Here is a 15,210-nt window from a genome sequence, read left to right as displayed (position 1 = left end):
TTTTAAAGACAGTCTGTTTCCTCTCTCTCTCTCTCTCTCTCTCTCTCTTTTTTTTTTTTCCATGCCGCGTGGCTTACAGGATCTTAGTTCCCCAACCAGGGATCGAACCCGTGCCCCCTGCAGTGGAAGCACGGTGTCCTAACCACTGGACTGACAGGGAATTCCCTGTGATCAAGAGTCTCAAAAAAGAAATAGAAAAGTAAACATTTAGATCAATATTTCTAACTTTTGGAATATACTTTAAGGAAATAACCATTCATGGAAAGAATTACATACATGAATTCCATTGAATCGTTAACCGTAGCGATGAAAAAACTGAAAACAACGTAAATGTTCAATGATTACATTATGATGCATCTTATATACCTTCACTCAATAACATATTTTTGAAGAGTTTTTAGAATGTGGAGAAGCTAGTATGTTAAATGAAAAAAAGTCAGGAAAAAATTTAATGCTAAACTTGATGACTTCTACATCGCATACCGTTATACATTTAGCGTGCAAGTACAACTCAAAAAATAGTTCTAAAATGTTGACAGTAGTTAGTGCTGAACATCGGGCTTGATTTTCATTTTCCTAAACTGTCTTCAATTACCTTGTACTACTGGAGTATCTGAATTCCAGAACCTTCCCTCCAACACGAGGACAAAGATAAAAAATCCAGAAATGCATCAGCTGAAAAGAAACTGTGACACAAAACAGTAGCCTAGTTTTATTTTCTGCAGTAATACACATTGAAGCATCCCACTCCTCGAGCCGCAGGGAAACCAAACAAGTGAACCAAGAGATACCAAGGGCCAGTACTGGCAAAACATTAAACCCAAATAACAAAGTGGTGATTACTCAAGTTTGAATTCCCTAAGCCTTGCCTAGTAGGGGACACAAGGTTAGCCCTCAGCCCCCTTTCCTTCGCGTAGCCTTTAGGGAGGCGGGAGCCAAAGGTGCTGAATATTCCCAATCACCCGGGAAAGCTGATCGAAGATGGAGTCGATGGAAATTCGGAAGAGATCAAGGTCTTCAGCAGTCCATCTACTACAAGTGAGGGAAAAGGGAAATCAGGTTAAAGGGGAGATCGCTCACGTAGGTCCAGGGCACCAGCCCCCAGCCCCCTCCTTATACCAAGCCCGTATATGGGCGGCCCCATCACAGCACTCTTAAGACAGAGATCAGATCCCAGCACCTGCCACCGACCCCCGCCCACGGCAGACTCTTCTAGAACTCACATAGTTAGGGCACTGCCATCCACTGTATATTCCTCCCGAATCACGCCTGGGTCACGCTGGGCACCTGCGATCAGAGCTCTGTGGGCCGTGTGTGCCTCCAGGAGGGATCGGAAAGGCACTGTGAGGTTGCTGGGGGAGACGTGGTTAAGGCACCATCCGCTACTGAATCTGCTGGTATCTCGGGCTTGCCCACACCTCAGAGGCCCGTTTTTACCCCAGGATGAGACCGCCCGGAGCCGCCTCCCTAACCCTTCGGTCCTTCCCCACCCTCCAGGCTCCAGGCTCCTCAGGCATTGACAATCCCCTTTCCTGCCAGGCTGCCCGCCCCTGCTGCCCCTGACTGCGCCCTGCGCTCCCCTCCGTCCCCTCCGCCCCCTCCGCAGGCGGCCGCCACGTACCCGGCCACCGCACCGCTGCCCCAGCCCAGGGAGGCTCCACGGAAAGGATACAGCACCAGCTGTCTTCTTCCAGGCCTGTCAGCCACGAGCGCTGCACCTCCACCACGTCTTAGGGCACGTGACGCCCGCCCACCCTGACGGCCTGCAGCAGGGCCTCTCATCGCTGCTCCTCCTCGGCCAGGCCCACGCCGGGCTTCCGGGCGCCGGGGACCACCCTCGCCTTCAGGGCTACCTGATCTTCTCTGGCAACCAGGAGTCCCGGAGCTTTGCTGGCCACCTCGGCCCCCTGCGCCTGCCGCGCTGCCGTCCCCCGGGGCCTGCATGGCCGCCGCGCGTCCCTCTGAGAGCCGAGGAGAGCCTGCGCGCCTCACGCGGCCCCGCCCCTTCGGCCCCGGGACGCCCAGGGCGCCTGCGCAGACACCCCTGACGACGCCTCCCGGCTCCGGATTGGCTGCCACCCTGCCCCCCGCAGGCCGCCCCGGAGGCCCCGTCGGGCTGCACAGACTCAGTTCCGGCGTGAAGCCCCGCTCCTTTCGGGTGCCCCGGATGCGCCTGCGCAGACCGGCCCCTCCTGTCCGGGGCCGGGCGGCGTGGGGCGGGCGCCGAGTGCCCACGGAGTCACCACCGAGCCGGGAACGCCGCCTTTCCGTTCCCGAGGCCTTGCCCCGTCTCCCAAACCATCTGCTCCAGGCAATAAGGGCCACCCACGCACCCCCATAGCCCTCCGACCCTGCCCCCCGGTAAAGCCCAGAGTAAACCGCAAACAGCAAGGGAAGCGTAGGACCTCCAAGCAGCGGGGTCTCCGCCGAGCGGGGAGGTCAGGGCTGGTGGGCGTCTTCACTGACCCCATCATGGAGGTGCCACCCGCATGACCTCGTCCAGACCCTATTACCTCCCAAAGGCCCGCCTCCAGAGTCCATCCCGTGGGGGGGGGTTAGGGCTTCCATGGGTGAGCTGGGGGAGGGGGAGGGACTGGACGCTCAGGCCATAGGCCAGCGCTGCTCAGCTAACCCGGGCTAGGTTCCCGTGCGTACTCTTAGCGGGGAGCCACTGACTTACCTGACCGAACCCAGAAACAGCATCTTTCCTGCCGGAGAGCTGATCCACGTCAGCTGTCCTGAGAGATGCGCCAGCCAAGGCCTCACAGGTCCCCCCTGGGCCGGCCCGGCCCCTCGCGTCCCAGGGCCAGGAGGTGACACGGGCCGGTCTGGCTTCCTCTCGGCTGTTTGCAGGCCACTCCTCCACCTGCTGGGCTGGTCACCGTCCTTCCGCAGCCCTGCCCTCGGCCCCAGAGGCTGCCCCGAGGTGGGCGCTCACTCAGCAGGCGCCCTCGCCCGGGCTGCCAGTGCTGCACTGGTGAAGCTTTAACACTGGCTCTCCAGACGCAGCAGGGGCCCTGCATCTGCTGATCTCCACGCTGTACCCACTCCCACCACAGCCGACTGACTAGGGAGGCCGAGCCGCGGTCCTGTACGAAAGCCAAGTGGGAATTAAAGCCTCACAGTCACTTACGGAAGACTCAATGAGCTCTCTGTCCCAGGTTCCCCTGTGGGAGTTGCAGAGGGGCAGCCATGAGCAGACATTCTTATAGTTTTTTAGTTTTAGGTTTAGCAAATAGGTTTTAATCATCATCACTGGAAAAAGAAAAAAAAAACCATCAGTGCAGAACCGGACTCACATGGGTAGGTAGTGAGTAGGCGTGGACACTGGTTGGACGTGTGCGGGAAAAGCCCAGAGAACGTACTGAGCAAGGGTCTAGCATGTTGGCTTCTGCTGTCGTCCATATCACAAGAGGAAGCTCATGAATTAACCAGACCCACCTGAGGGTCTGAAATAAGGGCAGAAGGAGGGTCAGTGGGACGTCTAGGGGGCTCTGACTCCCGCCTCCGCGAAAAATACCTGATGGACATCCTCATACATACCCAGTAAGGGGACCAGTGGCAAGTTCCCAGGAGCAGAATTGCTGGGCTTTAGGGATGGGCAGCCGTCATTGGATTCAGTCGCGCCACGCTGCTCTCTGCTATGGCTGTACCCGTTCTGCACTCCTACTATATTCTTGCGACCTTTGGGGATTTCCTTTTCTGTAACTAGCCTATTCATATCCTTCGCCCATTTCCAAAAACATTGGTATTGCTGTTATCTTCTTGATGACCAGCAGGATATTTTAAAAACATATTCCTTTTTTAAAATTAATTAATTTCTTTTTGGCTGCGTTGGGTCTTCGTTGCTGTGCGCGGGCTTTCTCTAGTTGCGGCGAGCGGGGGCTACTCTTCGTTGCAGTGCACGGGCTTCTCATTGCGGTGGTTTCTCTTGTTGCGGAGCACGGGCTCTAGGCGCAAGGGCTTCAGTAGTTGTGGCTCGCGGGCTTCAGTAGTTGTGACACGCAGGCTCAGCAGTTGTGGCGCACGGGCTTAGTTGCTCCGCGGCACGTGGGATCTTCCCGGACCAGGGCTCGAACCCGTGTCCCCTGCATTGGCAGCCGGCTTCTTAACCACTGCGCCACCAGGGAAGCCCCCAAATTTCTTCTTAATACTTGAGTCTTCGTTCCTTTGTAGTATCCTTTTCCTAATATATGCTCATACTTCCTGGGTCTGGGTTTAATATTTCTCATCCTTCATCCTCATATGTATCTGAGGATGTCAGATAACACCCAGGTAACTGATACTGTGGGGCACCCTGGAAAGATTGAATATGGAATTATTTCTGTCCAGTGTCGGAGGAGAGGGAGACAAAGCTGTAGATGCTGAGTTACAGGATGTCCAGTATCCCATGCAATAGATGTATGTTTCTTTTCAAATGTATTGCAAATTTTTTGCCAAAAAGAATTACATCAGTTCACACTGTCACCAATATAGTATACCCATTGACTACAACCTAGTCAGCACTGGGTGTTAATTTTTTTCTTTTAAAGCATATTATCAGTACATTTTTAAAATTTTTATTTATTTATTTATTTATTTATGACTGTGTTGGGTCTTTGTTTCTGTGCGAGGGCTTTCTCTAGTTGCAGCAAGTGGGGGCCACTCTTCATCGTGGTGCGCGGGCCTCTCTCTATCGCGGCCTCTCTTGTTGCGGAGCTCGGGCTCCAGATGCGCAGGCTCAGTAATTGTGGCTCACGGGCCTGGTTGCTCCACGGCATGTGGGATCTTCCCAGACCAGAGCTTGAACCCGTTTCCCCTGCATTAGTAGGCAGACTCTCAACCACTGCGCCACCAGGGAAGCCCAGCTGTTAATTTTAGTACATCTAATTTACTAGTTATAAAATTTTATTTACTTGCTATTTTAATTATCATTTTATAAGTAACTTGTGGGATTGAATATTTTGCCATATGTACTACTTTTCTTTCCTCTGCTCACAAATTTTCTATTTGTTTGCTTTCCTAATTTTTGTCTATGTGTAATCTTGCTTTTTGATGGAAATCTTCAAACGTTAAATTTTTGTGAGCAAAAAAAAAAAAAAAAAAATACTGGGTCTTCCAATCCATGAACATGATACATTTCTCCATTAATATAGGTTTTAAGTTCTCTTATTAATAGGTTTTAGTTTTCACTGTAAATGTTTTGCATGTATTTTATTAAATGCATCACTAAGTATTTCATGTTTTAGGATACTATTATAAATGATAGTGATTTTTAAATTTCACGTTTCTTTCTTTGTAGATTGCTTAGGATTTTCTACATACACAAACATGTCATCTCTGAATAAAGAGAATTCTATTTTTTCCAATCTGTATAACTTTTATTTCTCTTTCTTGTCTAGTGCACTGCCTAGGATTTCCAGGACAATACTTAATATAAGTGGTGAACATCCATACCTTATTCTCAAATTCAGGGGAGGGGAATTATATTTTCCTCCATTATCATTTTAGCTGTAGGATTTTTGTAGATTGCCTTTATCAGATTAAGAAAGTTTCTTTCTAGTCCTAGTTTTCTGAGAGTTTTTATCATAGTGGTTGTTGAATGTTGTCAAATGCTTTTTCTGCATCTATTGAAATGATCACATGGTTTTTCTCCTTTATTTTGTTAATATGATGAATAACTCTTGATTGATTTTTCAATGCAAACCCAATCTTTCATTCTTGGGATAAATCTCACTTGGTCATAATGGATCGTCCTCTTTATATATTGCTGGATTAAACTTGCTAATATTTAATTAAGTTTTTTGTGTGTAAGTTAATGAAGGATATTGGTCTATGGTTTTCTTTTCTTGCAATGTCTTCATCTGGTTTGGGTATTTTGTAATGCTGGCCTCATAAAATGATTTGAGAAGTGTTTCCCCTCCTCTACTTTCTGAAAGAGTTTGTATAAGATTGTGTGCCACTAGTAAAGTCATAGGGGCCTGGAGTTTTCTGTTCCATTTCTTTCATAGATTTAGGGATATTCAGGTTTTCCACTTCTTCTTGAGTTAGTTTTGGTGATTTGTGTCATTCAAGGAATTTGTCCATCTCATCTAAATTGGCAAATTTATTCACAAATATTTTTCCTAACATTCCCTGGTTACAGTTTTTATCAGTTTTATTGGTATTTTTAAAAGCTTTCAGTTTCATGGATTTTTCTCTATCATTTATTTGTTCATTTTACATTTTATTCATATCTGCTCTTCATTATTTCTTTCCTACTGCTTATTTAGGTTAAATTTAAAATTAAAATTTGCTCTTCTATGTCTGATTTTCTGCAATATCGTTCTGTTACTTAAGTTTCCTCTTGATTGCTACTTTACTTCTCCTTTCTTTTCTGTGAGTTTTGTTTCATACATTTTGAAGCTTTGTTATTATGACTTCTTCATGAAATAATCCCTTTATCATTAGCAAATGTCCTCCATCCCATCATATTCCTTATCGTAAAGTCTACTCTGCCTGCTATTAATATAGCTACTCAAACTTTCTTATTATTTGAGTTTGCATGGTATGTCTTCAGACATCTTTTTACTGTTACCAGACGTATATCTTTATGTTTAAAGTGGGTTTCTTATGCTTAGCATATGTTTTGTTTTGCCTTTTTATCCACTTTGACAATCTCTGCTTTTTAACTGAAGCATTTTTTTAACTGAAGACCATTTACCATTAATGTAATTAGTGATATGGTTCAGTTTAAATCTACCATCCTGCACTTTATTTTCTGTTTGTCCCATGTGTTCTGTATTCCTCGTTCCATCTTTTCATGACTTCTTTTAGATTGAATAAATTTTAGCATTCAATCTTATCCTCACTATATCTTTTTTTAGATCTAGGGTTTCTAATACACATTTTACCTTATTATTGACTACCTTCAAATGGTTTAAAATCATTCCACATATCATGTAAGAACATTACAACAATATACTTCCAATTACCCACTCATGTCCTTTGTACTATTGTTGTCATACATTTTATTTCTACATTGGTTATAAACCGCACATTATGCTGTTAATATTTTTGCTTAAACGGTTTGCTATGATTGAAAGAGATATTAAAATGCGAAAAATTTATATTTACCTACATATTTTCCATTTCTGGAACTCGTCATTTATTCATGTAGATCCAAATTTCCATCTGGTGTCATCCTTCCTTGAGGAGAACTGTCTTTAACATTTCTTGTAGTGCAGGTTTTCTGCTGACAATAATTCAGCTTTTATATGTCTGAAAAAAGTCTTTAATTTGCTTTCTTCTTTATTGTGGCAAAATTGACATACCATAAAATAAACCCTTTTAAAGTAAACAATTTAGCGGCATTTAGTACACTCACATGTAAAAGGATTGCCAAGTACTGAGATGAAGAGCAGCTGGAGAAGTTAGCCTTGGATAGAAAGGCAGAGCCCTCTTCCGCCAAGGCAGGAAATAGGTAAGGATGTTTGCTGCTGTAGGTAGGTCTGAAGATGTGACATGGGACAAGATGCTGATGAAACTCTTGTCTGATGATCAGAGAGGAAAGGAGAGGGCATATCACAGAGGGCCTGCTAGCCCATGAGGAGGACTTTGGCTTTGACTCTGAGTGAGATGGGAGGCACTGAAAGGTTCAGCGCAAGAGAAGGAGGGACCTGATCTTGACCTCATCACTGATCCTGAGTAGGGGTTCTGTTGGGTTGGTGATGGGGCAATTTCAGGTAATTACAAGGTGCAGGGCCACTTATTCAGGTAGAAGTTTCTGAGGGACTGACTTTGATATTCTCATAGGATGTGCATGCACTGTGACTTCAAGGTCTGTGCACCTCCTCTTGGTGTGAGGGCTGATGGGGTTTCCATTCTCCTGGCCTCTACTTTACCACTGGTCTCCTGAGCCTAATTTCATTCTTCCAATTCTGAGTTTTATTCCCTTAAGCCTGAAACCTGCCTTCTTTTTCTCTGTCCCTCACCACCACTCCCTTTTGTAAATTGAAACTCCAAACTTAAACCCTCATCTGACTCTGAGTTGGACTCTACAGGTGCAAGTTTCTGTGCGTGGTTTCATGCAGCTGGGGAATGGGACACTGAGGAGTTGAGGCATTTGCTCTTCACCATCTTTCTGCTGGTCTACCTAGTGGCTGTGGCTGGGAACTTCCGACTCCACACCCCCATGTATTTCTTCCTGGCCAACCTCTCACTGCTGGATACTGCCTATATGTCCAACACGGTGCCTCAGATTCTAGTACATCTGCTGGCACCAGTGCGGGTCATGCCCTGTCATGCTTGTCTTACCCGGATATTCTTTCTCCACTTCCTGGCTCCCTGGGAGTGCTTCCTGCTCACAGCCATGGCCTATGACCACTACGCAGCCATCTGCCAGCCACTGCACTACCTAGTCCTCATGGGCCAAAGGACCCGGACAGGACTGCCTTCAATCTCCTGCCTGCTTGCTTTGACCAATGCACTCACCCACACCATCCTTGCAGCTCTACTCAAGTTCTGTGGACCCTGCCTTATCACCCACTACTTTTGTGACCTCCCTCCACTGCTCAAACTCTCTTGCTCCACCACGTGGGCCAATGAACTTGCCCTGTTCTTCTTCAGTTTTCTGGTGGCTCTTGCACCCTGTGCCCGGGTTGTGATCTCCTATATACATGTTGTCGCTGCGGTTTTCAGGATTCACTCTGCTGAGGGCCGAAGAAAAGCCTTTTCTACCCGTGGCGCTCACATCACCATGGTCTGTATTTTCTACATCACTTCAGTCCTCCGCTGCATCCTTCCCAGCTCTGCACACTCTGGCTTGAGAGACTGGGTTCTTTCTGTGCTGTATGTGGTCCTCGCTCCCATGCTCAACCCCATCGTCTACGGCATATGCGAAACAAGGCCACACTCCTCCAGTGCAGCTGGCACATACCTGATGCTTTGGGAGTGAATCCAACTACATAGGAGTCTGAAATTTAGTGTAGATGGTCCATTTGGTGAATCCTATTTTGTGTGCCAGGTTTTCCTCCATTCTAGCAAAGATCAAATATTTCTGTTGCATTTTTTTATTCTAAAACATTGTTTTTTGTATTTATAGAAATAAAACACTGTCACTGGATAAGTTGTGCAGTTACAGAAGCTCATAAAATGACAAAAAAAAATACCCTTCACAATCTCACCACCTACAGAGAACCACTGTGAACATTTTCATGGTTTCCTTCAGGTTTCTTTTTGAACTACAAATGTATGTGCATGTGTATTTAAAGCAGGGAAACAAAACTGGAATCACTGTGTATTTACAGTTTTGGACACTTAGAGATTTTTTATTTTTTTCAACTACAATATATGCTTATTATAAAATCATTTAGGTAGACATTTCTCCAAAGAAGACATGCAGATGGCCAACAGGCACATGAAAAGATGCTCAATATCGCTAATTACTAGAGAAATGCAAATCAAAACTACAATGAGGTATCACCTCACACCGGTCAGAATGGCCATCATTAAAAAGTCTACAAATAATAGGGACTTCCCCAGTGGCGCAGTGGTTGAGACTCCGCCTGCCAATGCAGGGGACACGGGTTCAATCACTGGTCCGGAAAGATCCCACATGCCACAGAGCAACCAAGCCCGCGAACCACAACTACTGAGCCCGCGTGCCACAACTACTGAAGCCTGTGCGCCTAGAGCCTGTGCTCCGCAACAAGAGAAGCCACCTCAATGAGAAGCCCATGCGCTGCAGCGAAGAGTAGCCCCGCTCACCGCAACTAGAGAAAGCCCACGCACAGCAATGGAGACCCAACGCAGCCAAAAAAAGTCTACAAATAATAAATGCTGGAGAGGGTGTGGAGAAAAAGGAACCCTCCTACACTGTTGGTGGGAATGTAAATTGGTGCAGCCACTATGGAGAACAGTATGGAGGTTCCTTAAAAAACTAAAAATTGAACTACCATATGATCCAGCAATCCCACTCCTGGGCATATGTCCAGGCAAAACTATGATTCAAAAAGATACATGCACCCCTATGTTCAGAGCAGCACTGTTCACAGTAGCCAAGACATGGAAACGACCTAACTGTCCATTGACAGATAAAGAAGATGTGGTAATATATACAATGGAATATTACTCAGCCATAAAAAAATGAAATAATGCCATTTGCAGCAACATGGATGGACCTACAGATTAGCATACTAAGTGACGTAACACAGAGAAAGACAAATATCATATGATATCAATTGTATGTGGAGTCTTTAAAAAAATGATATAAATGAACTTATTTACAAAACAGAAATGGACTCACAGCCATAAAAGACAAACTTATGGTTACCAAAGAGGATAGCAGAGGGAGAGGGGGAGAGATAAATTAGGAGTTTGGGATTAACTTGTACACACTACTATATATAAAGTAGATAAACAAGGACCTACTGTATAGTACAGGGAACTATATTCAATATCTTGTAATAACCTATAGTGGAAAAGAATCTGGAAAAGAATATATATATATATATATATATAGCAATGTGTGTGTGTGTGTGTAATGGAATCACTTTGCTATACACCTGAAACTAACACAACACTGTAAACGAACTATACCTCAATTTTTTAAATGGTTAAAAAAAATTTTAATGAAATAAAATCATTTATGCTTTACATAAAGGTGCATTATTAGAAAGTTAAAATTTCTCATAGGGAGCTTCCCTGGTGGCACAATGGTTGAGAGTCTGCCTGCCAATGCAGGGGACACGGCTTTGAGCCCTGGTCTGGGAAGATTCCACATGCCGCGGAGCAACTAAGCCCGTGTGCCACAACTGCTGAGCCTGCACTCTAGAGCCCGTGAGCCACAACTACTGAAGCCTGTGAGCCACAACTACTGAGCCCGTGTGCCACAACTACTGAGCCCGCGTGCCTAGAGCCCATGCTCTGCAACAAGAGAAGCCACCGCAATAAGCCCGTGCACCACAACGAAGAGTGGCCCCTGCTCGCGCAATGCACAGCAATGAAGACCAAACGCAGCCAAAAATAAATAAATAATAAATATATTTTAAAAATTTTTTTCTCATAATGTCTCTGCACTAACCACTATGAGCAGTTTTATGTGTATTCTTCTAGATTTTTTCCTAGGATATGCTAACCTGCATTTACAATATTTTTTTTACATAAATAAGATCATATCAAGTACCAATTTGGCTGTTTATAATTCTTATTCCATGAATGCCATGTTCTTGTCATTTGTACAATTCCCTATTGGATTGTTTGTCTTTTATGTACTGATTTCTAAGAGTTTTTTGTTGTTTTTTTTTTTACATTTTAAAGATATTTTCTTTAGTTTACTATTTGTATCACTGATTTTTTCCTAACTTGTTTGTATTTTCATCTTATTTATGGTGTTTTGTTCCATAACAGAGTTTAACATTTTTGTGTAATTAGACATTGATTTTATTTTATTTTTTTGCCTTCTGCACTTTGTATCCTGCTTTTTTTACTATCTGATTTATAGAGAATTATCCCAATTGATTCCCAATTTGATGCTTTCACGGTGTTTTCTGCCATAAATGCGTTTCACATTTCTTTGTGTTCAGACATTGATTCATATTTATTCATGAATGGCTTTGGGGTTTTGTATCATGCATAAATGTCTTCATCAATGTTTTCTCCTTTCATTTTTACGGTTTCATATTTTCTACTTAATTGTATGCTTTCATTTTTTCCCATTTCAAGTTTAATTCTTTTGGAAATTAATTTTTCTGTAAAAAGTAAAATCTAGACCAGCTTTCTTCTGACTTGTGTAATCCAAGTAATTTCACCATTGTTCTTTATGTACTCTTTCAATTTCGGTTTTACTCTGACTTCTGACTCTTAATTTTACATTTTCTCTCCAGTCACATCTCTGGCTTGGTCCCTTAGACACAACTGCTGGCATCCTGGCTGATAAACCCTACCTTCCCGTGAGAATATGGAACTTGTTTTTTATTTTGCACATCAATTTTGCAGACACATATCTTGGCCTTTCTCCACATATCCTTCACTCTACTACATGGTAGAGTAATGTTCCCTCATTCCCTAACCAGGTAATATGCTATAATTACAGAGACCTGGATAAATATGTCATGCGGGAATGCATAGTTCTTGCAAAATTATGAACTCAACCTGAAAACTCTCTCATCACTAAAATTAGGACTGTGTATATTTACACATATGTGTGTATGCAACCCTTTTAAACAAAATATTCACAGCAACATTATTTATAATAGTAAAAAATAGAAAAACTCAAATGTTCAAGTATCCCCAACTCAACAGTCCTCTAATCCATTGATGCTTTAATCTCCTCTCTCTCATCCCCTTCTTGTCCTCACGTTTCTCCCTGCATTCTTGGGAAGGCAACTTAAGCTGAACCAATCAAATGTCTGTCTGTCTTTCTCTGTCTCTTTCTTCTCCCTCCCGAACCCCAACTTTCTGTACTGAATCCTTCAGGTCACTTCTTCAGAGAGGCCATCCCAGATCACTCAACCCAAATTAGCTGGAAGAACAAATTGCAAGAATAAACAAAGATGGGGGTTAAAATTTGGTGATGATGACATTTCAACTCAGTGGAGAAATACGGATTATTCAATAAATAACGTTCCAACACCTGACTAACCTTTGGGGGCAAAACAAAATTAGATCAACATCATTTTTTGCACCCAAATAAATTCCTAGTGGATTAAAATTTTAAAGTACTAGAAGATGTTATGAGTGACAAATTTTACAGTTTTACAGTGGGTAAGGCTTTCTATTGGACATAAACTACAGAAATCATAATGAAAAGATCAATCACTTAAATACATGTAAAAAGTTTTTAAAAACCTTCTATGTAGAAAAGAACTATGACCAAAGTTAAAATGAAGCAATGAGGAAGGAAAGTATTTTCAAATTATAGCAAAGATTTGATATCTTTAACATATAAAGAGCACTCACCACTCAAGTAAAATATGACTATTACAATTAAAAAATAGAAAAAAAGGATATGAAAAGACAGTTCTCAGAAGAGGAGTTACCACTGGCCAGGTGTCATATGAAAGTTGTTAAACCATTTTAGAAATCAAAAGAAAGTGAAACAATATTGAGATATGATTTTGGTTACTATATGGGCAAAGATTTAAAAGATTGAAAATGTCCTGCTTGGTGTGCATTATGGGCTGAATTGGATCCCCCCTTAATTCATATGTTGAAATCCTATTCTCTAATGTGACAGTATTTGGCGATAGGGACTTTAAAGAGGTACTTAAGGTTATATTTATCAGGTCATAAGTGTGGGTACCTAATCCAATAGGACTGGTGTCCTTATAAGAAGAGGAGCAAGACACCAAAGAGCTCTCTCTTTCTCTCCCTACACACACACACACACACAAAGGACATGTGAGGACACAGCGAGAAGGTGTCTGTCTATAACTCAAGGAGGAGGCCTCACCAGAAACCAACCTGCTGGCACCTTGATCTTGGACTTCAAGTCTCCAGAACTATGGGAAAATAAATTTCTGCTGTTTAAGCCAACTAGTCTGTGGTATTTTATTTTTATTTTATTATGGCAGGCTAAGCTGACAAATACAGGGTAGGAAGTAAGAAAATGGACACTTTCATACACAATTGGTTGGAGTTAAATTGATGCAAACTTTTTGGAGGGCAACTTGGTAATACATATCAAACACTTTAAAAAGAGATTACTCTTTGACCCAACAACCCTCCTGCTAAAATCCTATTGTACATAATGTGTTACACAAAGACAAATGTACCAGGGTATTAATTTCAGCATGGTTTATGATACTGAAAAATTATAAATAGCCTAAAGGCCTATGTACAAGAGATTGGTTAAAATAACTATGGTATACACATTCTGTGGAATATTATACAGCTATTAAAAATAATGTGGAGGGCTTCCCTGGTGGCGCAGTGGTTGAGAATCTGCCTGCCAGTGCAGGGGACACGAGTTCGAGCCCTGGTCTGGGAGGGTCCCACATGCCGTGGAGCGTCTGGGCCCGTGAGCCACAACTACTGAGCCTGCGCATCTGGAGCCTGTGCTCTGCAACAGGAGAGGCCGCGATAGTGGGAGGCCCGCGCACCGCGATGAGGAGTGGCCTCCACTTGCCACAACTAGAGAAAGCCCTTGCACAGAAACGAAGACCCAACACAGCCAAAAATAAATAAATAAATAAGTAAAAATGACAAACCTCATGCATTTAAAATAATAATAATAATAATGTGGAAGGCACAAGCTTCTCCATATCCACTATATGGCCCACTTCTGGGCCAATTTTGGGTGCTCTGTCTGGAAAAGGATGGTCCTTCTCCTTGTCCCTTTCCTCCAGCTGCCCCTTGCAGTCCCTCCCCTCCTTTGACTCATTTGTCTCCTTTTCTACCACAGTATGAGTTGATCAGCAAGGAGCTAATCCCTTAACAAGAAAAGAGGCCTATTTCTCCCTTGAAGTAATAAAGGAGGGCCAAGTCCCCAGACCACAGTAGTTAAATACATAAAATTATGATCCCTCAATTCATTAATAGTCAAGACTTTGCTATTGCAAGTGAAAAAAAGTAGAACAGAAACAATCAAAAGTATCCACATTGGCTTAAGCCAAAGGGAGAATTTCTGGGCCTGTGTAACTGAAATGTACAGAGGTAGTTCCTGTCTTCAGGCATGGCTGGATCCAGGACTCGACTCTCTGAGATCTGTCTTCTTGCTCTAGCTTCCCCTCTGTCCATTACCAGTCTGCCCTCCTGCAGCCCCAAAAGTGTCACTGGTTGGATGGGATCACCACGGCCGGAGGAAAGCAGTGCTCCGATTGGCTAGGCCTGAGCCACATGCCCACCCCTGGAATCAGAGGTGACGTCAACTCTATCAGAACCATAATGACCGAGAGAAAAGGAAAGGGGAGATTTTCTAGCGTGACATGACGATACCAGTACCAAGAGAAGGGAAGCGGATGCTGGGTGACAAAACCCATAGATGTCCTCTACAGTGGTGCAGACTTTTCATCAAATTCAAAATCAATTTCCAATGTTTTAAAGGAACAAGACTAGGAAGGATTATTGCTTAATCTAATAGAACAGTATTTTTATTTTCCCAAAATAAAAATACTTATGTCAAAAGTAATACATACGTGATGAAAATATTTAAACGATACATACGTGTGAAATTTACAAGGTGGAAGTTTCTTTCCCTAATGCTAATGTCTAGAGATGAGCATTCCTGGCAGTGGAGGTGGCTCACTCTAG

The 15,210-nt window shown here is 43.6% G+C and overlaps 2 protein-coding genes across 2 annotated transcripts; one reads left to right on the top strand and one right to left on the bottom strand.

The window, feature by feature from the left end:
• Positions 1 to 695: 695 nt before the first annotated feature.
• CTAG2 (cancer/testis antigen 2) lies at positions 696 to 1,973 on the bottom strand. Its single transcript, XM_059911380.1, has 3 exons — positions 1,673 to 1,973; positions 1,224 to 1,352; positions 696 to 1,032 (listed from the first exon to the last, which is right to left on the bottom strand). The coding sequence occupies exons 1-3, from the start codon at positions 1,942 to 1,944 to the stop codon at positions 921 to 923; spliced, it is 513 nt and encodes a 170-aa protein (XP_059767363.1). The 5' UTR covers positions 1,945 to 1,973; the 3' UTR covers positions 696 to 920.
• Positions 1,943 to 8,914, top strand: LOC132357230 (olfactory receptor 3A1-like). Its single transcript, XM_059910503.1, has 2 exons — positions 1,943 to 2,288; positions 8,022 to 8,914. Exons 1-2 carry the CDS (start codon positions 1,943 to 1,945, stop codon positions 8,912 to 8,914), a joined length of 1,239 nt encoding a protein of 412 aa, XP_059766486.1.
• The last annotated feature ends 6,296 nt before the right edge of the window (positions 8,915 to 15,210 follow it).

This window comes from Balaenoptera ricei, chromosome X, assembly GCF_028023285.1.
Source record: "Balaenoptera ricei isolate mBalRic1 chromosome X, mBalRic1.hap2, whole genome shotgun sequence".
Taxonomy (NCBI): Eukaryota; Metazoa; Chordata; class Mammalia; order Artiodactyla; family Balaenopteridae; genus Balaenoptera; species Balaenoptera ricei.
Note: the sequence above shows the minus strand (reverse complement) of the source record. Positions and strands in the feature narration are given on the sequence as shown.